The sequence below is a fragment of the Rhagoletis zephyria genome, unplaced genomic scaffold, assembly GCF_001687245.7.
Source record: "Rhagoletis zephyria isolate East Lansing unplaced genomic scaffold, Rhagoletis_zephyria_1.1 Rzeph_scaffold_04558, whole genome shotgun sequence".
Lineage (NCBI taxonomy): Eukaryota > Metazoa > Arthropoda > Insecta > Diptera > Tephritidae > Rhagoletis > Rhagoletis zephyria.
Window position 1 is genome coordinate 1 of NW_016161641.1, and position 21332 is coordinate 21332.

A 21332-nucleotide genomic window follows, 5' to 3' on the forward strand; every position below is an offset into this window, starting at 1 on the left:
CTTGACACTTTTCATGATTTCACCAGAAGAAAAAGTTCGGGTAAAATCTCGAAAGTTCATTTTCTACACAACTCTCCAAAATTCGCTATCATTTACAGGATTTTGGAGGAATTTGGAGTACGGGATCATTTTTCCTGTACCTTCTTGCAAGTACCTGTAAGCTCAGGGAGAAACAAAATTCTTAAGAATTGCAAGAGAGCTTAAATACTAGTATTGTTGCACTTTATTATCTTTACACAAAAGACATCATATTCATATTTTATTAATATATATCGGTTACTGGTTCACAATTTGTATAATCGGTTTTTACAAGCGTTGCCAGGTAGCTAGAATGTGTTAACGTTCTAGGAGTGCACTTTGTTGCCAAAGTGGTTTGCAGACCACTGGCAGATTCTGAGCTTTGGTGGCTTGAAGACCACTGAAAGTCTCCATGACAACGTTGGTGGTTTGAAGGCCACTGCAAGACAACATTCAAATGCGTAGTTCAAAACAGAAATAAATAAATGAAAACAAACTAAAGGCTTACAAAAAACCACATGCTTGCCAAAATATTGAGCATTTCTATTAAAAAAATGTGATTTGTTAAAATTTCTATCAATAAAACTATCTGAGATTCAATTCAGTATTAGCTAAAACGAGTTTAAAGACCAAACGAGTAACCCAGAGTGCTCGCCAATTGTTAAGAAATCCACTCAATACGGTGATAAGTTTTCATTTTACTAGATAAGGTAAGTTCTGATTTATTAGAAAAAAATCCTAGTTATTCACATAAAAAGTAGCTATAAATACCGCAAAACAATAAGCAATTTACGACCGCTTTCAGATGAGGCTTTTAAATGTATCCAAAATGTCGCGTTTTAACAAAAATTCGTTTAAAAAGGCTTAGAAACCTAGATCAGCCAATACCGCATCTAATTCCGCTTGCAAGTTCGCTGCTTTGGCACGTATTTGTGTAATCTCGTCTTGCAAATTATCTACATTGGCTTGAAGCAATACATTGCATTTCTTCATTGCTAAGAAACGACTCTCGTGTTTCTTCACACGCGGTTCCAAATTACTCTTTTTGTCAGCGTTGCTGGAATCCTGAGAGAAAAATTTGTTTTGCAAATATTAAATCAGGTTGATTTTAGTTTATCATACCTCTGCTTCGGATTCGCTTTCAGTTTCTGCTTCGCTTTCTTCTGATTCCGACTCCTCAGAATCTTCTTCCTCTTCCTCGGTCTCTTCTGCATCGTTATCCTCCTCGGGTTCCTCTGCCTTAAATCGTAGTTAGTATTATTTTCAAACTTAAATGTAATTTTGAATGAAACCACCTTTTCCTCATCATCGTCCTCATCTTCTTCCTCGTCCTTCATAGAGGCCGCCATCTTCTGAACTTCCTTCTCCAGCTTCTTGAACTTTTTGTTTTCCTCTCTGTCACATTTAATACACCAATTAAAATGTACCCAATTCTCAGCATAGATGAATGAGCATAGATTATGTTTGTACTTACTTAAGTATAACATGGTTCTTCTTCATAGCTTGTTTCAGTGCCAACTTTTCTTTTTTCGCGGCTTCGCGCTTAACTTTTATCTTTGTCAACTTGCTTCGGAGCACCTTCACTTCCTTCCCTAGACGTCGTTCGCGGCGCTCCGCTTTTTTCTCCTCCGGTTCGTCAGGATCACTTTCACTCATATCCAGTTCTAAATCTGGTGAGCTATCACGTCCACCATGCACATCGCTGGGTCGTCTTGAACCATTCAAAGAGCCGCCTCCCTAAAAATTTGTTAAATACAGTATAAGTAGTTATCTTTGTATACCCTCCAAGTGCATGCTGATAAGCGTGAGTTTGTGTTACCTTTGTGTTAGTGTAGCAATTAGCATAGTTTTCAAAGCCATAATACGATTCCTTGTCAAGTGGGTCTTCGTGTGAGTAAAAATACTTTGTTTGTTGCCTTCTACTACATATAGGACAGGGCAGGGGCGTCACATTACCCTTTTAGCATTTTTATTTTTTCAATTTTGGGTTAATAGCGGTGAGAAGTAAGAAAAGCTTGCAAGTTTTAAGAATTCATTTAAGCATTAAAGCATACATATTTCTTACAAACGCTAAGTACGATTTATAATAATATTAAGAAGCCTACTTTTTTAGCAAACGTAATTCTAGGGTGAATATTTTTATCGCAACTCACCTGCAATGCCTGCGCCAGTTTACGCTCCATCATCTGTATCGTTCGCTTTTGCTCTTCAATCTCGCTCTTTGCTTGATCAAGTAATTCGCCTGTGTCAAGATATTTCTTCTCTAGGTCTTTGGCTGTCTTGCGGGCATCTTCGGCTTCCTGTTTGAGTGAATTTAAGTATGCCTCTTCACTGGCGGTTGTCGGTTCCATAGTTGCCACAATGATACGTGAGCCATACTCCAGATTCTTTTCGCGAGACTTCTCGCGCTCCAGCTCCGCTTCTAGAGTTGCAATTTGCGCCAGTAATTTCTTATTCTCCCGTTCCTGCGCTTCGCGATTACGCAATTCGAGGGCCAACATCTGCTTTGTGCTCTGCAAATCGTCGCGTATCTTGTCAATATCGTCGAGTTCGTCTCCGCTGGGATCGTCAATTGAGAGTGCAGCTACAATGCTGTTGGTGATAATGGCCGGGTCACTAGCGGCGCCAGATCCGACTGCGGCTCCAACAGCAGCAGTAGCAGCCTGCAGGACAAGCAATTAGATGTTATGAGACGCAGAGCTAAGAAACGAAATTGAATTTCACCTCTGCTAGTAGGTTGATTTTCGATTGAGACTTCTGTATCTGCTCCTCTATTGTCATCTGTTTGCGGAATTTTCTCAAACCCCCAATAAATGGTTTACTGCGATCATTTGTCTGTGTGGGTTTGAGTTTGATGCCACCTTGAATTTGTTTCAGTAGTTTGTTGTGTGAGTTGTCCTTTTCCGTTTCGTAGATGAACTTATCGTCCACTTTCGTCATTGATTTGCAAGTGAGAATGGGCTGAGATCTGCAAAATTTATATATACGTATGTGCTTTTAGTTATCAGTTAACTCAAGTGCTACAAGTCACATAAAGGCTTGAAAACCTCTCCATGCTAATTGAGTTTCTTTATTCCTAAAGTTTTTTTTTTGTGTGCAATTAGCTTAGTTATTTATGTACATAGGTATGTACGTGTGCATATTGATTGCTCCGTATATGTTTTATTTAAGCTTTGTTAAGCTTATTTGGTCTTCCTTCAGTGGTTTCAGTGGTTTCTCGCTTTTGTCCTTTTCCTTTTACCACTCACCTGTCGTTGCACTGCACATGACGCAATTTCTTGCCAGACTCCACCTCCTTCATCATCTCGGACCAATCGGGACGTCTGCGCGGTCGTGTCCTACTCGGCGGGTACAAAATGCAAAATTCAATTCATGCAATGGGTTATTTTTCACAATTAAGTCATAATTTATGCAAATCAGTAATGCCACAAGCAACTTGTTTCAACTCACTTAAGTTTTTCTATGACGGCCTTTTGTGTTTCACTCAGCTCGCGCTTTTGACCAGCAGCGCCCAATGGTGGTGGCGGTGGTGGTGGCGCTTTCGGTACCAGCGAAGGCAGCGGCGGAGGAGCGGGAACTGCAAATCCAAAGCAAAATGTGGTCCAGCCGGCAAATTAAGTACGCGTTCATATTGGTGGCAGCGAAGGTACAGGATACGAGTGCAAATGCATAAGGAGAATAGACGTTGTTGGAAAGAAGACGTTAAGAGGGCTTTTAATTCATTAAAAATATAAGTCTTAAGTAAATTGCGAATGCAAAAAAGTGAAATATTTAATGAGGTTACGATTCGCGTGGATGCAGTGCAGTAACTTGATTCAATGGCGGCGCAAACCAGAGTCACTTTTCCCAACTACATACTTTCATTTGAAGCTTCTCTCTTATCTACGAGTGTTTTTTTTCGCTATTTGCGCTGCGCGTAAAGTGGTGCGGTGCTTGTGACTCAACTTAAAGGAGGTAGTGCTACTACTCCCGGCGAGTGGCAATGGATAACTTTAAGCGAGCCAGCTGCGGCTGGAGTAGTAATTATGCAATGTCGGTTGTAGCCTCCACAGACTTTATGTTGCCTTCAAATAAGTATGGCTTGTGTTTGGTTAGAAGGTGTTCGCATATTTTTTGCTGCATTTGTGTGAATAAGTTAATTGCTGTGTCAAAAGTTTCCTAAAGTAAATCTGTTTAAGGTGCTTCAACCGTTTCTAGCAAGTGACAAAAACTGAATTGATGAGGGATTTAAAAAGTAATGATATAATAATAATATGGTTCATTCTACAACAACAAAAAAAAAAACAAATATATCATTCCTAAACTTTGTGCAAAACCCGAGAAAAAGTAAGCAAATTTTCATGCAAATTTTCAGCTTTTTAATCAGATATTTTAGAATTTTTTTGAGTATGTAGATTTGTAGCCCAATCAATTTTATGTTAATAAAGTACAAGTTTTAAGTAGCTAGGAATTACCGTTGATTTTTGAGACTGCGTGAATCTCTTCCATACAAAATTTTTTTTCGAAAATACTTTATATGGGAAAAAATGCAAAGCCCCTTCAACAAAAAAATTCTAAAAAATAAATGCGATTTTTGACTAACTCCGATCTGGCATTGTTTTACAAGAATTTAATGGGCTGCACAACTGCATACTCAAAAAAATTAAAAAAAATCTGATTAAAAAGTTCAAAATTTGCTGAATTTTCGCGAGACAGATTCGCCATCAATCCAGTGAATATGCGGAAAAGTTTGGGACTGATTAAGAAAAAATTGCGTTTCGCAGTAGCTCAATAAAAAAAAAAAACATTTTTTACAGCACACTATTTTTTTAAACAGTTTTTCAATAAAAAAAGGGAATTCCTGGCACTATGTGTACCTGTTGTACACCCCGAGACAAAAAGATACGGTCCAAAAAAAGCCATGTTCATCAAAATTTCTAATTTTTTACACAATTTTTAAAAATTAAAGAAGTTGCAATAGTGACAATTTCCTAGTTTGAAGTGTCTAAAAAATACCGTTGATTTTTGACAATCTTTTTTGTTGACGGTGTCACAAATTTTCTTCCATACAAATTTACTATTTATGTTCCACAATTTTTTTTTTGTATGGAAAAAAATAATAATACCGTCGACCATCAAAAATCAACACGAAACTTGAACAGTATTACTAGAATTTACTAGGCTACAAAACTGCAAGCTTGGAATTTTTCTAACAGTTATGAATAAAAAGTTTGCTGTAATTTTTTTTTATTTCTCTACAAAGTTTGAAATGTGGATTTATGTACATATTTATATCGACACCTGGATGGAAGATCGACCTATTTCGGCAGGCATTTCGAAAACGCCCTATCTCAGAATACTTTTCAAGAACAACCTATTTCAGAATTTGATTGACGAACGCCCTATTTCAGAATTTAATTGAAAAACACTCTATTTCAGCTAATTTCGTTATGGTGTTAAGTATTATCTAAATAACTAGACTTTAATAAAAAATAATAAACTGGTCAAAATGTCGTGTCCCTATTTTTTACAAGAGAGTATATACAATCGACAAAAGAACGCTTATCTCGGTTAAAATTTCGTTTTAGCTAATTAAGCAACCCTGTTGGTATATGGCAAGAAAAATGTGATTTGTTTAACGGGATTTAGACACAAAAAACAATAGAAATCAGTAATTATGCGAGGTATTTGCGTAATATATATATACTAATTTCAAATATAAATCATGTACATACAGTGGAAGCTTCCATAAGCGAACTCCGATGGTCACCTACTTTTTGTCCGCCTGTGGGAGATGGGAATTTGGGAATTATGGGAATTTCTTATGGGAATTTCGTAAAAACTAATATTAAAATTCAAAATTAAAACATTGAAATTGCAAGTATCTAAATTTAATGAATATTTATTCTTAAATAGACAAAAAAAGGGAAAATCAAAAATAAATTCAAATTTATGGCGTTTTCTTTCCTACCGTCCAATGTCATTGCCCGCTTCGTTCAAGCAGCAAGAAGAGGGTAACGAAAAGGCAACACATTTTCTAGAAAAGAAAATATCTTTGAATGTGGACTATGTTCTTGTGTACATATACAAGCGCAAGAGTCAACATCTGACTGAAGAAAAAATTGACCGCTTGTTAGAGCCTCACGTCCGCTTATGGGAATTTTTTTTTCCTAACTAAAGTCCGTGTATGGGAGAGTGTTTTGTATGGAAAAAAAACTAAGAATTGTTCGTTCCCAAGAATGTGTCCGCTTATAGGAGATGTTCGCTTATTAGAGCGTTCGTTTATGATAACTTTCACTGTATACGTATACGAAAACAAGAATTTCCCTCTGCACTTCCCATTAACAATTCGCAATATCTACATATATTAGTTTTTTCACTTAACAACACTACCCTTACGGTTGCGTATTTTTTAACCGACCTTTGGTGAACTCGGATAAATAGCCGAGTTTGTGTTGTTGCTTTGCATGTATTTCGTCATTGAAGCGAGTGTTCTTTTGTAGCTCGGTTGCAAAAGAATATACCTATTTATATGCATTTTTATAACGTGTTTCCACGCCCGATTCGCCGTTGGCTTATATCGTTTTGTATCAACCATTGAAAAATTTATACTAATTCTGTGCATTAAAAAAAAATTAGGGAGCAAAACAATTTTTTTTTTCGTATTAAGGCAGTATTTTGGAAAAACCACGGTACCCATTTTTACCTTTTATTAGCTCGGGATGTAACTATGTAATATTGATGCGCCTAAAAGATGCAGCGATTTCTATTCTCAAGTTGCATACCTGATTCCAGTACGAATGGCAGTTATAATAGGGAGGTTTTAGTTTTTTAAACTATAATTTTATTTAAGTAAAAATAAGCATTATACTGCAAAAAGAAAAATAAAAACCAGCCTTGGGTACGCATATTCAATTTAACAAAATTCGAATGCCCCCTTAGTTCTGGGACACCCTAATGTACATACATATAAGGCCCCTTTGTATTTGTGTTGGATTTTGGTCCCCAATTACCCTACTAAAACTTAAAGCCTACGTTGACTTACAATCCAAAATTATTTTATGTATCCTGCTATTTTATCGACAGCCTGCGGCTTTTACATAAGTCTTCCGTTTTCCGTTCGTTTTGCTATCGTCCAGCTAATTTAGTGGTCCATTTTTATTCATTCTTTTCATCTCCCAGTTTTTGCGGTCCCGAACTACACATTAAGATTTTCAGAACAATACTTATGTACGTACGTAGGTAAAAAATTCTAATTAACTTCTATTCAACTTGCTGTTTAACATTCACCCTTACAATTCTCCTACCCCTTTTTTCAGATTTTCTATCTTTTGCCTAAGTTATCGTCTCGCTTCTTTATTCAGATGAAATGGCGAGATATTTAACCTGGTGCGAAATTGTCTTTTGTACTCTATGCTTTGTTCGAAAGATGAGGAAGGGTGTCTGCGTTTGTTGAACTTTCCGAAATATAATTTTTTAAAAGCATACAATTTTAATTAAATAATAGTTTTGACTTTCTGTGTTTTCAGCGCAGCCGAAATTTATGCGGGTATGTAAAAAGATAATACGTTGATATACATATCGTCGTTTAAAGTGAAAAACCGCGTATCAGCAAAATGTAAAACCGCGTATGTGAAGTTGTAGAAATTATTTTCTAGAGCGTAAAAACACTACATTTCAAAATGGTTCTCTTTTTTATAAAGCAATCCCATTTCTGGTTAGTATATTTCAGGACGAATGGATAAGGATTGAGGCAAGAGCATGTGTGAGCAAATCCGATTTTTGGCAGCCAATGTCAGTTACGCGGTTTTGCAGAATGACGATACGCGGTTTTGTACTTTAATCGACGATATATTTAGTTATTCGTATATTGTACTTTTAAAAGTAAATGAATTATTAAGAAATAAGATAACACTCACTTTTATGATAAAATCTCAGTGCAGTTTGTGATACCTGAACCCTATTTTTTTATAGTCAAACGAACAGAAAAGTAACGAAAAATGGAAACGTAAACTTCTCAGCCAGCTTATTTTTTTTTTTAAGCTCAATAGTATTGTACATACATCCATGCACCCACCAGAATAAGTCTCCGTACACCTTTGTTTTAATATTTCCAATATTTTTCTTAATAAATCTTTTTCGTTAATTTTTAATATAAATAGTTCATTCTGCATCAAATAGCATATATGTAAGTATATTCAGGTTTCAAAGTTTTCACAATTCAAAATTTTCAACTTTCAAACAAAATTTTTAGAATTTCTTCCCATACAAAAAAACTATCACGCATTTGTTATATAGAGAAAATGCACAACCTTCATCAGGCAAACAAATTCTCAAAAATCAATGGAAGCTTGAAGCCACTTAACGCTTGCACTTAGTTATACTGGAGTTGAGTGAACTCTAATTCTAAAAATTTTTGTTTAAAAGTTCAAAATTTTGGTGAAATTTTGTAGAATTTTCCTAAATTTTGTAAAACCTTTGAAGCACTAATTTACATATATGCCACTTCATGCAGCATGAACTAAGTATATTTCTATAAAAAAATAACGAAAAAAATTTATTATGAAAAACATTGCGAATATTAAAAAAAAAAACACTGTACGCAGACTTATTCTGCTGGGTGTATGTATGTATGTACAAATTTGCATGTACTTAGCTGCTAATATTATAATCTGTCGCTAAATAATACATAGTATATGTATGTATGTATAAGGGACTCGCGCCACTGGAATAATTGAATTATTTTCAATTGATGTCGGCGCACGAACTCATTTCATTCGCTCATTTTGTTGTAGTGTTTTCAAAAGCTTTTTTCACGCAGTCAAAATGTCAATTCCGCAAAATGCGCCTAAAAGGCTGCTAATTAGCTTTCTTCGAAAGCCATCACTCAAAGACGGATTATTTTATTTTCTGCACATTCAGTGAGCTTCATTATTTCGCCGTCTGTTGTTTTTATTTCGTTTGCAAAGAAAATTACTTTTAACATATGTATGTATGTATGTGTGTAGACTTTCCTTGACAACTTACATACATACCCATCGTCCTTGCTAGCGCTCTCGCTGTTGGGGTCTGTCCTCACGCTAGGCTCTGCTTTTTAAAGACTTTTTTACTTGCTTTGTTACATCGACGCCTGCGGTGTATATAACACTCTGCTCTCCCATTGCTGTTGATGACGCGAATTTGCGCCCAACCCGTCACTTAACCCCATGTCATATGCTCATTATCCACATAACGGCATAGTCGTCGTCCTTGTTATCTTCCGCTGACTGCGTTAGTCGCTTTATTTTGCGGTGGGGCTTTCGCATTTTTATTTCGATTTTTGTCAATTTTAGCAAAAGCCAGCAAAGAGAAGAACTTTTATTTGTATTTGTTTTTGTTTCTGCTTGAATTTTTGCCCTTTTTTGTTATCCTTGAAGTTGCTGGCGTTTGCTTTTTTGAACTTTTCCATACATACATTTTCAGTGTGCAACTGGAAAAAGAAAAGGGTTTCTCCCGCCACTTTTGATGTTTGTTTTTGCGGTTTTTTGTTTTTATTAATTTCACTGTTTTCCATGTGAAAGAGCGCAAGGTGTACGAAGTACACAATCCATAAGTGCGCGACACAAGTACACATTGACTGGGGGAGATAGTAAGCTTAAGCAAACGTGAATCAAATAATCTCACGATAGTCACTTATCCTTTCATTATCTTTGAGATGTTTTACAAAAAAGATGTGAAACATTGAGAAAAATATTTTCATTTTGTATTCTGTTTTATGCAGTTTCACAAAAAGCATTTACTGTTAATCATTTTAAAAGCGAAGGATTTCCAAGATTTACGTTATATGGAATTCTTAAGACTCTCGAGTATGGAAAGAAAGTGTGACAGTGGAAGGATTCCAGTGATCATGACTAAACTGGCTTTATCCACCTTTAAGAATAAGTTCAACAATAAGGATGGCATAAGCCTACGCGACGCCGCTGTAGAAATGAATTGCCATGAGAGTTGTATCTCAAAACGTTGAAAAAATTCAAATAAAGTGCCAAAAAAAGTTAGGTCGCATAAAACCGCAGTGTCGATGCATGATTCGAATTTTCAAAAAAAATCTTACATATTGGACGACGAAAGTTATTTTCCTTTCAGCAAATCAGAGGTGGCTGGAAAGGATCGATTTTATACAAATGACGTTTCCAAATGTGACTCCAATATGAAATTGAAGTTCAAGCACACATTTGAACTAAAAGTAATGGTCTACATCGCAATATCAGATAAAGCCTGGGTTTAAGCCAAGTGCCGTGCAGTGAATCAAGAAGTACTCGTATATCAGAAGGAATGTTTGGGTAAAATCTTGATCGTCGTCCCATTATGCGGTTAAAGCGCTAGAGTTTTTAAAAAAGCGAAAAGTTAATTTTGTACCAAAAGAACGGAATCCTACTAAATTTCCGCAATGTCGTCCAATCGAGGATTTTTTTTATTAACCTCGCTGGTATACAAGAACAACTGGAGAGTGAGTTAAAACTTGTGAAGAACTAAAAAAAAAAAAAGATCTGTGAAAGTCTTCGTAAAATAGACAACAAATGCTGTCCAGCGGTCATTCGGAAGTATCCCTACAAATCTCCGACGTACGGCTGACCAGGGAACTTTTTCCACTATACATTAAGTTTTCTTAATACTATATAGTAGAGTTGTATTTTTTAGTCCTCTTTAAAGATTAGTTCATTCAGCTCAATGAACTATCTGTCTGAGTCTTAGTTCATTCACCTAATTGAACTACTTCGGTAGTAGGAGCTGAGTTAAAAACCAATAAAAATATGGCCCCTATTATGAGTTGCATTCGATTTTCGACTGTGGTCGAAAGTGCTGAGCGAACGAATTTTCATTTGGTATTATGGCGCTCATTCGATGAAGAATAGCGCTATTGTGAATTTCGCTCGTTTAGGTTGTTCACAATAGTATATTTTTCACCGCTGAGAAGCTTTGTTTACAAATCGAGCAAACCAAATAGTGTGCTTATACATATTTATGTAAATTTGTTCTAATTAAAATGAAGTAAAAAAGAAAGCAAGTTTATAAAAACGTAGTAAAATGAGTACAACGAGTTCTGGTTCAACGATTCGTCGGAGGATGAGAGCTAAGTAAACTGGCCAGGAGTAGCAAATGTTTAAGAGAGTTTAAGTTTATTAGTCTTTCGAATATATTTTGATATAAAATATATTTAAGAAATTCGTCTACAGATTCATTAAAAAGTTCCGACCATCTAAAGAAGCGTTTGTGAGCCAAATCTATTTAAAATATTTTAAAACTATCAACAGCGCTACGATTTTGTTCTCAGAGATCGCGCCAACGGAGTATTGGGATTTTCTTTCACAAGTAAAACCAGCCTTTCGAGCTTGTGTTTAGTATTCACGATGTTAGAACTGCATGAAATTAATAAAAATTGTTTAAAATTAGTGTCTAGCCGCCAAAATGTAAGAAAACATATACAAAATCATACATTTTTAACAATTTTCTAACACTTCGCTACACCATCGAAAGTAAAATTCTGTTCGACAGAAAATTCGATACTCAACGAAAATTTCGACAGTCTTGCATAGCTCATAATACGAATTTCACTTTCGATCTTCGATCTTCGATAGCCAGCGAAGATCGAAAATCGAATGCAGCTCATAATAAGGGCCTATATGTTTTATACTACATATCATCGTTTAAAGTAAAAAACCGCGTATCGTCATTCTGCAAAACCGCGTAACTGACATTGGCTGCCAAAAATTGGATTTTCTCACACAAGCTCTTGGCTCAATCCTTATCCATTCGTCCTGAAATATATTAACCAGAAATGCGATTGCTTTATAAAAAAGAGAACCGTTTTGAAATATGAGTGTTTTCACGCTCTAAAAAATAATTTCTACAACTTTAAACGACGATATCGATGGCTGAGTGGAAGATCGACCTATCTCGGCAGCCAGTTCGAAAACATTCTATCTCAAAAAACTTTTCAAGAACGCCCTATTTCAGAATTCGTTTGAAAAACGCCCTATCTCAGCTGCCGATTCAAAAACGCCCTATAACAGCATATTTTCAATACATTTTGAAGTGAGATAGGGCATTTTTGAACCGAATTTTGAGATAGGGTGTTTTTCAATAAAATTCTGAAATAGGGCGTTCTTGAAAAGTTTTTTGAAATAGAGCGTTTTCGAACTGGCAGCCGAGATAGGTCGATCTTCCACTCAGCCATCGATATGTTGATGCAATAACGACATGTCTTCATTTATTCGTCTTTCTCCAAAATCACGAAAAGAATTTCATGGAAATTCATCAGAGCTTACATTTAATTTTATTTTCTTCAATTTTGCCTTCGAACTCAAATAATTACTTTTTAACACAAATTACACCAAATGATGTAAAGCATTTCTAAGTTAAATGAAATAAAATGTATTTTTAGCGTGAATTCCTATCAGCTGTTTCTTTACAACGAAAAATGAGTTCCCATATGTCTCCATTCCCTTTTTTATTGGAGTGTTGCCACATACCACTTTAGTTCGCTTTAATGAACGAACTAGTGAACTAGTTCAATTAAGATAGCTGGCTCTTTCGCTCTTTAGTTCAAAAGCTACCCAAACCTACTTGTAGCTTAGCAAATAATTTGATTACAAACTTGTGTGAAAAAAAAAAACAAAATCAATCCTTTATATACTAGTCCAGTAAAATTAGACTTTTTCTTAAAAAAAAAAAAATTGTAAAAGCAATTTTTTGATGCAGTTTACTTCCATTCGGCACGTAGATCATGGATTCACAGTTTTGCCCCTAAATTTCATTTGACAACATTCCGCCATCTTGGATTTAAGTTTTTTCTGATAATTTAATTACCTAATTTGTTATATAAGGTTTCTTTAAATAGAAATTTGTATTGTAAAAAATTAGCAAAAGCTGCGAAAAAATTTTATATTTGCGCGATTTTTGCCATTTTTGACAATATCTGTTGAAAATATGTACATAGCATATCGAAATTCCAAAGTTGTAGAGAATTTCATTCTTCAAAAACTTTTATACCAAAATTTAATTTTTTTTTTGTACGACGCTTAGAACGCGGCCGAGAACGTGCCAAACATAGCGGTTCGCTCAATAAAATTAGATAAATTTGGTAGGAACAAAAAATAAAAAAATTGTAACAGCGATTTTTTGATGCAGTTTACTTCTATCTGTAGATCATGGATCCACAGTCTCGCCTCTAAATTTCCTTTGGAAATATTCAGCCATTTTGGATTTTATTTTTTTTTATCGTTTTTTTTTGCGATTTGCAAGCTTATTTTGCATTTTTCATACAAAATGGTTAAATACAAATATGCAGAGAATTTTATTTCCCACATTTGTTATATAAAAGGTTTTTTATAAAAATAGCATTTTTTATTATTAGCCTTCAAATTTGTTGTGCTTATTTTTTCTAACAAATCAAGGAAAAGTTAAAATCTTTGTGCCACTTTGATCACTTTTTTCTGCTAAATTAAGCAGTTTAAATATATTTTACTTTAATGTGTATTTTGTCAAAAATACCTTAACCTTTGTTTACTTTCGCATTGGAAATTTTTCCTCTTCTACGCAAAAACCGTCTATAAAACTTAGATAGACTCAAAAAAGTTTTAGGAATTTTTTATGGTCTATCTGTTTTTAAATTACGTATTAGAAGGTTAAGCTGGTAAATGAGGATAATCTCTACATATGTAAACGTTCTTTTATTCCATTTCTAATACATTTTAAATTAATTTTAAATAATATCTATTGAATAAAATTCATGTAGCTACCATCCGCATTAAGAACATAGGACTTTTAAAGAAGTACCGCTATTAAGCCATAAAGTTCACTGGCACCACTTTATTTACATTAATAACAAATGACGACCACTTCCCCCGCAACCAGCAATGAGACAAATTGGCGACAACTTGAATATCTGAAGACGAGTAGAGGGACTCGTACACAAAGCAATCAAAGTTAACCTCCCAAATGCAAATCACAAACGAAAAAAAAGAAAAAAGAAGTGGTGGACTATCTGCTACATTTCAAATTTGCCAGTGACACTGTAATATATCTGATGGTTTACATAAGTAAGTAACAGGACGACTGCACAGACGGTTGCTAATAATAGATTTTTAAGTAATGAAATTCAACTCACCGCCACCGAGCAACAAACCGAAAGCATTTTTTATACATGCAAAATCGCCGCAAATCATCAGCATTGCAAAAAAGGTCGGAGAGTTCAAATGGGAGGGCCATGGACAAGTGGCGAAGCCGTTGCTGCACCAATCACACATACATACATACAATACTGTCAATGGCGTCAAGTGCGTTTGCGGTGCCTTGTGGGGAAAATCTCTAGTTCTGCAGTGGTGCACATTAAGACCCAGTACTGTGAATTTAACATGGCGATGTCCTAGGAAGTGTCATTTGCACCCCGCTGCCTCCCTTTTTCGATAGTTCCGAACTAGTCTTAAATTCTATAGTTCCGAACCAGCTCTAATCGACAGACGAAAGAAAAAAGTATGACTTTTCAATCTTTATGGTTCCGTGTGTGCGATTTTCAATTAGTATTTTCAAAGAAATGTGTTTTCAATTTGAAATAACCCACCAAACAATTTGTGTTGCCGGTAATAAGAAAACGTGTCGCCCTCGGAAACAAATTTATTGCCGGTAATATTGCCATCGAATCGATTTCCTATTACCGGTCGCTCTAAAACGTCCGCCGAAGGCAACTCGCCTGGGCGAGTCGTTTTCTTATTACCTGAATGAGTCCTTTTCTTATCGCTTCAGGCGATATTTGGAATAATTTTATTCTTTTTAATACCTCATTTATTTTTTTTGTATACCAAATTGCAACTTACAATCGGAATTAATTCATTTTCTCGCTGTGAGACTTCCTATTTTTTCAATCTTGTCTTTGGGCACAATTTAGACGCTTTTGGCCAATACTATTGACGCCATATTCATAAGTTTCGGAATTTTTGAGAACTTTTTTATTCAAAATTGACATGAACGAAGTGATGTTGCCGATTTGTCACCACAGCAATAAATCGGTGAGTCGCCAATTTGTTGCCATTGACGATTGTTGCCTATTTCTCATGTTTTGCATGGTGGGAAATTTTTTTTTGAATGATTGTAAGAAATGTACGTTTACATACCTTTGGATGTAGCTGAGTTTGCAGAGATCTTTTCTCTAATTGGTTAGATTCACATCCATTTTTTTATTACCAGGCTATGAAAAAGCATCTGCGAAGTGCAGAGTGGAAGCGTATTTGAACGAAAAAGCCGCCAAACACAAATCTATGGAAGGTAAACAAGCCCCCGCTGCATCCCTTTTTGTATAGATCCGAACCAGTTCTAAATTCGTCACCTTAGATCTAATTTCGAATGAAAAATGTGAAATAAAATAGTTTTTTAAAAGAACCACATTTCGCTTTTTTTGGACTGGTGGGGATCTAGTTACTATCGGACCGGTTCGTTTTTGGCGATAAAGATCTAGTACGGAGATAGAAATTTGATTCACTAGTTCGCGGTTTCCCTGCAGGGTGCTTTTCCATGCTTTCAGGATGATCGTTAGCATAAGTGCATGAAAGTTGTAATGAATGGACGGGATAAGTGTAAGCCAGAAGATTTAGCATACGCTACGACGACGACCGAGCGGCGAAATTTGTATAAAATGGAAATGGAGTAAACAAATGAAATAAACGAAATGGTGAAATGAGTTTGCGTTAACTAAATTAAATTTAAATTGCGCTTTATAAATTCGCAATATTTAGTGCGTTAAACGACATACATACATACATACATACATACATATCATTTGAAGAAGGTTTCACGAAAAATTTCTCTGTGCAATTGGGGGTTCTTTGCAAAACGATGTCCTAAATAAAGCGCTTAAATTACCAAGTATGTAGAAAAAAGGTTCCAAATTATTGCATGCTTGCCACTTAAATTTGACAATGAAAATCCATAATTTCACTTTCGCCAAGCAGCCACATAGAATATGCGTCTTTTCAACGACTTTGCTGCGATCAAAACAATACTCGAGAATTTAGGTTGCTTAGTACACTTTGTTGTTGTGCATGCAATCAGCACCCAGCCACCAGAACAAGGCAATGAATGCGCCATTAATAATTCTGGTCATAATGGCTGTAATGAAAAGCAATAACCATCGATTGCGCGCCTGAAAATGTGCTAAGAAGCATAGTGGTAAACGAGCGTGGAAAGCGTGACAGGAGGCGGAACAAGTATGGCAAGCTGACTGGGTTAAGACGTTGGCGACCAGTATGAAGACTCAGACAAAGTGAATAGAATATAAATATGTACATATGAACACAAACTTACATAGCCATGCAGAAGCCACAGTGCAAATATTTAGATGAATATTTTAATAGGAATACTAAAATTGAATAGTTTCAAAATGACTTAAAATGCCAGTTTCGAATACAAAATGTGGGCACGTTTTCCATTAACAAGTTGGTTTGCCCAAACTCCTTGCGGCTTGACCGCTGCGCTAATTGGCATCAAAATAAATACGAAATGCATTCAATCCGCTTTATTTTATTGTCTGCATATTTGTCTTTCAAGAAATAAATATGTATGTATGTATATATGTATGTGTGAAATTTTACATACTTTTCGGTATGAATGTTTGTATGCAATAAACCGCCTCTCGACTATTCATTTTGAATTAATCAGAAATGCAAACATGAATAAAATAATAAATAAACAAAGCTCGCAATATTCAGCATTCATTTCTATTTGTTATTGTATATATGTATGTACATACTATGGCTGGGACTATCCGCACATTCGCATATCCGGATATCCATGCGGATTATCCGTTGACACGAATAAAATCCGGATAGTATGGTTATCCGGTTAATATTCGCTTGTGCAAGTATTCGGATATCCGGATTTACGAAGATCCGGTTAATATTCGTATTTTCAGATATCCAAAAAAAATCTACAAACTGATTAATAATATTCGTGAATTCAATTATGCACACGATAGAGTGAATTAGCTCTTGACGGACTTGAAGTTGACCTTTTGTTTTGTATCGTTTTGTCACAATATAAACAAATGGCACTATTCCTGTCATCAATTTTAGAAATGCTACAATTTGGTAAAAAATTCACCACGACCAAAAGTATCGTAATAGCTTTCATTATTCCGTCCATGATATTTTAAAGCCATGAAAAAACTCTCCCGTTCAATTTTATTTTATTTTTTATTTTTACGAAACGATACTTTAATTTCCCAATACCAGGCGCTCATGCATATGAAGTAGCAAGTTTTCTATACGCATATATTTGTTTGTTGAACTTTTTAATTCGTTTGTAGAAGCCTTTGAAATAAAAAAGTAGAATTTTGGAAATTTTAAAATTTATACAAACAATTTTGTGCGTAGAAATAGAAAACTTGTTACTACACATTTATGAGCGCCAGGTATTGGGAAATGAAAGTATCGTTTTGATAACGAATAATCCGGATATTCGGATAGCCGAATATTATCTTAGCTTCCAGAGTAACCGGATTTTTCATTTAGGTATCCGGATATTCGAATATTCGGTTTATCCGGATAGTAGAAAAATCCGGATGAAGTTCCCAGCCCTAGTACATAAATTTGGACGTATGCATGTACGTATAGGTCCATTATGCATATTAGTTGATCTTTGAGCATAGCCAAGCGGAAATGTGAATTCGGATCTACGCCATCTTAATGACACTCTCTGCTCGGTTCCCGGATATGTATACATATATATATGGACCGATCTTGGCGATTTTTCCCTGTAAACTCTCTCGTTTCATGATAAATAAAAATAGTGAAAAGTTCTACAATTTTAGCAGCTTAAGTGCAGGGGTCATAAAACCAAATCTAATTTTTGTACAATCAGTTGTATGGGAGACCTTGTCGCCAGCAACAAAATACCAAACTGCAGTGCGATATCGCTAAAGACGTGATCAAAGTGACTCAGGTCATTGTCCTTATCATTTTGGTTGGTGGGTCTATCTTGTTTTTTAGTTTATAGGTCTATCTAGTCTTCCACTTGTACTTAAGAATTTCGAATCAACTCTTTAGTACGATTTTATTTTCAATACAAGTATACAAATATTACAGCTACAGCTACTTTGTCTTCATTGTAAAACTCTGTCTGTAACATTGTGAGTTTTCTTCATTGCACACAAATATTATTCAATAGAATTATAAACACGAGGTCACACACATGACTTTATGAATTTGTTTACGTTCAAGAACTCATGCGAAAATTTATGCCGAAATGTATTTAGGTAGGTACTGTATGCTTACCTTATACACTAAAATATATGTACATACATACAAACTAACATCGAAAGAAGATTGCTAAGGCGTGTGTGGGATAAAGTCAAAATTTCAACTTATGTACACGATTACGTACACACATATGTATGTATGTATGTATGTATGTATGTATCAATGTACATGAACTGCATAAATATTTCTTCACTGGGTAAGTGCAAAAAATTGCTTCAAATTATTGTTAAAATGAATACTTTGAATAGTTTTTTTGCTTTTTAAATTTAAACTGGACAAATTTCTTCTGCGATAGTTTTGTGAAATTAACCAGGGTTTTCAGTATTTCACCAATCCACCACGGACTTGTTTAATAAATCTGCTGGTATTTTCATATATCTGTGAATGCTCTGTATAAAAATGATGACCCTATTTCATGTTTTAAGAAGAAAGGCATACACAAAAAATTAAAGCTTTGGTGACCTAATTTTACTTACTTCATAAACTGAAAAGGTTCTTGTAAGGTACTAATATGAGAGCTTATTTTAAATATGGTTTATCAAAAAAAAAAAAAAAACGATTGAAAATAAAAAAAATTAAGTTATCATACTTTATATACTTGGCCCCACATACATGAATGTACATTAGACCGTTCCATAAAAAATAGTTTTTTAGCTTTTTGCTTTTTTGTCTTATAACTTTGAGACCGAAAAATAAGAGCAGACACTATTGGAATGAGCTGCAGGTAGCCCACCGATTGACCACACATAAATAAAAGAATTTTTATGCTAATACAATAGTTTTGGTTTTCAGTTTTGTAGTCCATTAATTTGTAGTGTAGTGTAATGAAGTGCAAGTGTCAAACTGTTAAAAATCCCGTTGATTTTTTACATTTCATTTTTGCTGGTAATGTCTTCCATATAAAAGAAAATTGTCGAACATACTTTGAATGGAAAAAATTCGAAGCATCTACAATTAAAAAAATTCTCAACAATCTACGGGATTTTTACCAACTTGAAACTTGTACTTCGTTTAATGGGCTACAAAACAGCATATCGAGATGTTTTTTTTTTAATATTTTGATTAAAAAGTTTGAAATTTTGAATAAAATTTGCAGAATTTTTATAATTTTTGTATAAACTTTGCATTGCCAATTTATATGATGTTTGTTTTATAACCAAATAGGCTTTTATAAAAAAATTATAAACATTAAAGAGACAAATGAAAAATAGTGAAAATAGTGGACAACTGTATGTACACTGGCAATCAAAAGTGAGTGCATGGTGTTTTTTGTTTAATAATTCAATGTTTTTCAAGGTAAAATTTTTTTAATAATTTTTTTTTGATTGTGTTGCTTATTGGCCGTTTAGTATAATTTAGTAATTTTTTTTTTTATAAAAATATGGGTTACACTTTAATCAAAACCACATAAATCAAACAATCAAACTTTATACAGAACTTAGAAAAATTCAACACATTTTCGTCTCAATTTTAAACTTTTTGTTTGCAAACGGTCTTGCCTATTTTATTAAAAAAAAATCCATTTTATATGGTAAAAGGTGCAAACAGCCGACAGCAATAAGAAATCATTAAAAATCAACGCGGTTTTTTGACCGCTTGAAACCTGCACTGCTTTTAACATAATTAAATACCGATCTATGTATCTGCGCGCTCCAAATTTCTAAGAATTCATATTAAAAAGTTCAAAATTCAGACGAAAATTTGTTACATTTTTCTAAGTTCTGTATGAAGATTGAAAGTTTGATTTATGTGGTTTTGATTAAAGCATGAACTATATTTTTATAAAAACAAAAAAATTTTAACTTGAAAAACATTGCAAATATTAAACAAAAAATACCATGCACTCACGGTTGATTGCCAGTGTATGTATATATTTAATTATCTTTGAAAATTCGTTTCGTTAAGATTTTGGAAATTTTGGTTTGCTGAGATGTCGAATGGAAATATTCAAATCAACATAAAAGTATATTTACATATGAATATAATCTCAATCAAAGCTCGTTTTGTAATCACCACGTTTACACAGGCAAATCTCAGATTATTAGCCGTCAAATTTGTTGTGCTTGTTATTCTCACATCTCGAGGAAAAGCTATGTTTCTTCTCTGTGCCACCGTGATCACTTTTTTCTGCTATATTAAGCAATTTAAATATGTTTTAATTTAAGGTATTATTAAAAATACCTTTACAAACCGCTTTTCCTTGCTAGCGTCCATTTTTGTCTATTTTTACATTTGGCATTTCTCCTCTCCTAGGTTGGCCACCGAAAAGTTATCGGTTTAATCTGAGATTTTTTACGATTACAGATTAAAGAGGGATGCATTTTGTATGGCTTATCTCTTTTTCTAATTACAGATTAGGGAGTTAAGCTCGAAAATAAGGATAATCTACTTATGTGTAAACCTAGTGTAAGACGTACAGGGTGTTTGCATGCATTTTTAATTCAACAAATGCACAGAATGCTTGCCAGCCTTTTGTAGAAATTGAATTAACCGCCAGTTTACATTTGATTTTCGTTTTGCTTTATTTTCTGGATATCCCGTGTGTGTGTATGTGTTTAAGGCGTGCGTGTATGTGCGTCAGATACTTTCACAATTGCAACTTTATCCATGCGGATGAAACTAGAATTTTATTTTATTTGATATATTTTTTTAAAATATCTCCGGGCGTCTTTTGTATATAAATGAGGCACTTAAATAGATCCGAAAAGCAGCACATCCATTCTTCCCCTTCCCCTTCCCCTTCCTCTTCCCCTTCCCATACTCTAAAGTTCACATTGAGTTACACAAGCTCTTAGAAAACTTTTCATCTTAGTAGCTTGTTACTATTGTTGTTGGTTCGTTTATGTTCACGTAGTAAGTTTTACAACGGCTCAAGTTTTTTCTTTCAACTCTGCTTTCTGCTGTTGTTGTTGTTGTTGTGGTTATTCTTGTTGTCCTTACATCTTTTGTGCGTTCTATGTCCTGGTTGGCCGCTGGTAGCATCGCATATAAAGCGGCTCATAACAATAAACATTATTACATTACATTCCACTGCTGCGGTTGCCCCCC

At 34.7% G+C, this 21332-nt stretch overlaps 1 protein-coding gene across 2 annotated transcripts in view; it reads right to left on the bottom strand.

Annotated features, from left to right (window-relative positions):
• Positions 1 to 704: 704 nt before the first annotated feature.
• sals (sarcomere length short) overlaps positions 705 to 21332 on the bottom strand; it is a 47318-nt gene continuing 26690 nt past the window's right edge. Inside the window, exons 2-10 of one of the 2 annotated variants that reach the window (XM_017626322.1) lie at positions 3469 to 3595; positions 3267 to 3356; positions 2743 to 2986; positions 2172 to 2681; positions 1838 to 1975; positions 1493 to 1755; positions 1314 to 1413; positions 1141 to 1257; positions 705 to 1083 (exon numbers count right to left, since the gene is read on the bottom strand). In XM_017626322.1, coding sequence (XP_017481811.1) covers positions 883 to 1083; positions 1141 to 1257; positions 1314 to 1413; positions 1493 to 1755; positions 1838 to 1975; positions 2172 to 2681; positions 2743 to 2986; positions 3267 to 3356; positions 3469 to 3595 — 1790 coding nt within the window. In that variant the 3' untranslated portion in view covers positions 705 to 882. The remainder of the gene's footprint in view (positions 1084 to 1140; positions 1258 to 1313; positions 1414 to 1492; positions 1756 to 1837; positions 1976 to 2171; positions 2682 to 2742; positions 2987 to 3266; positions 3357 to 3468; positions 3596 to 21332) is intronic. The other variant, XM_017626323.1, reaches the window with a different exon arrangement.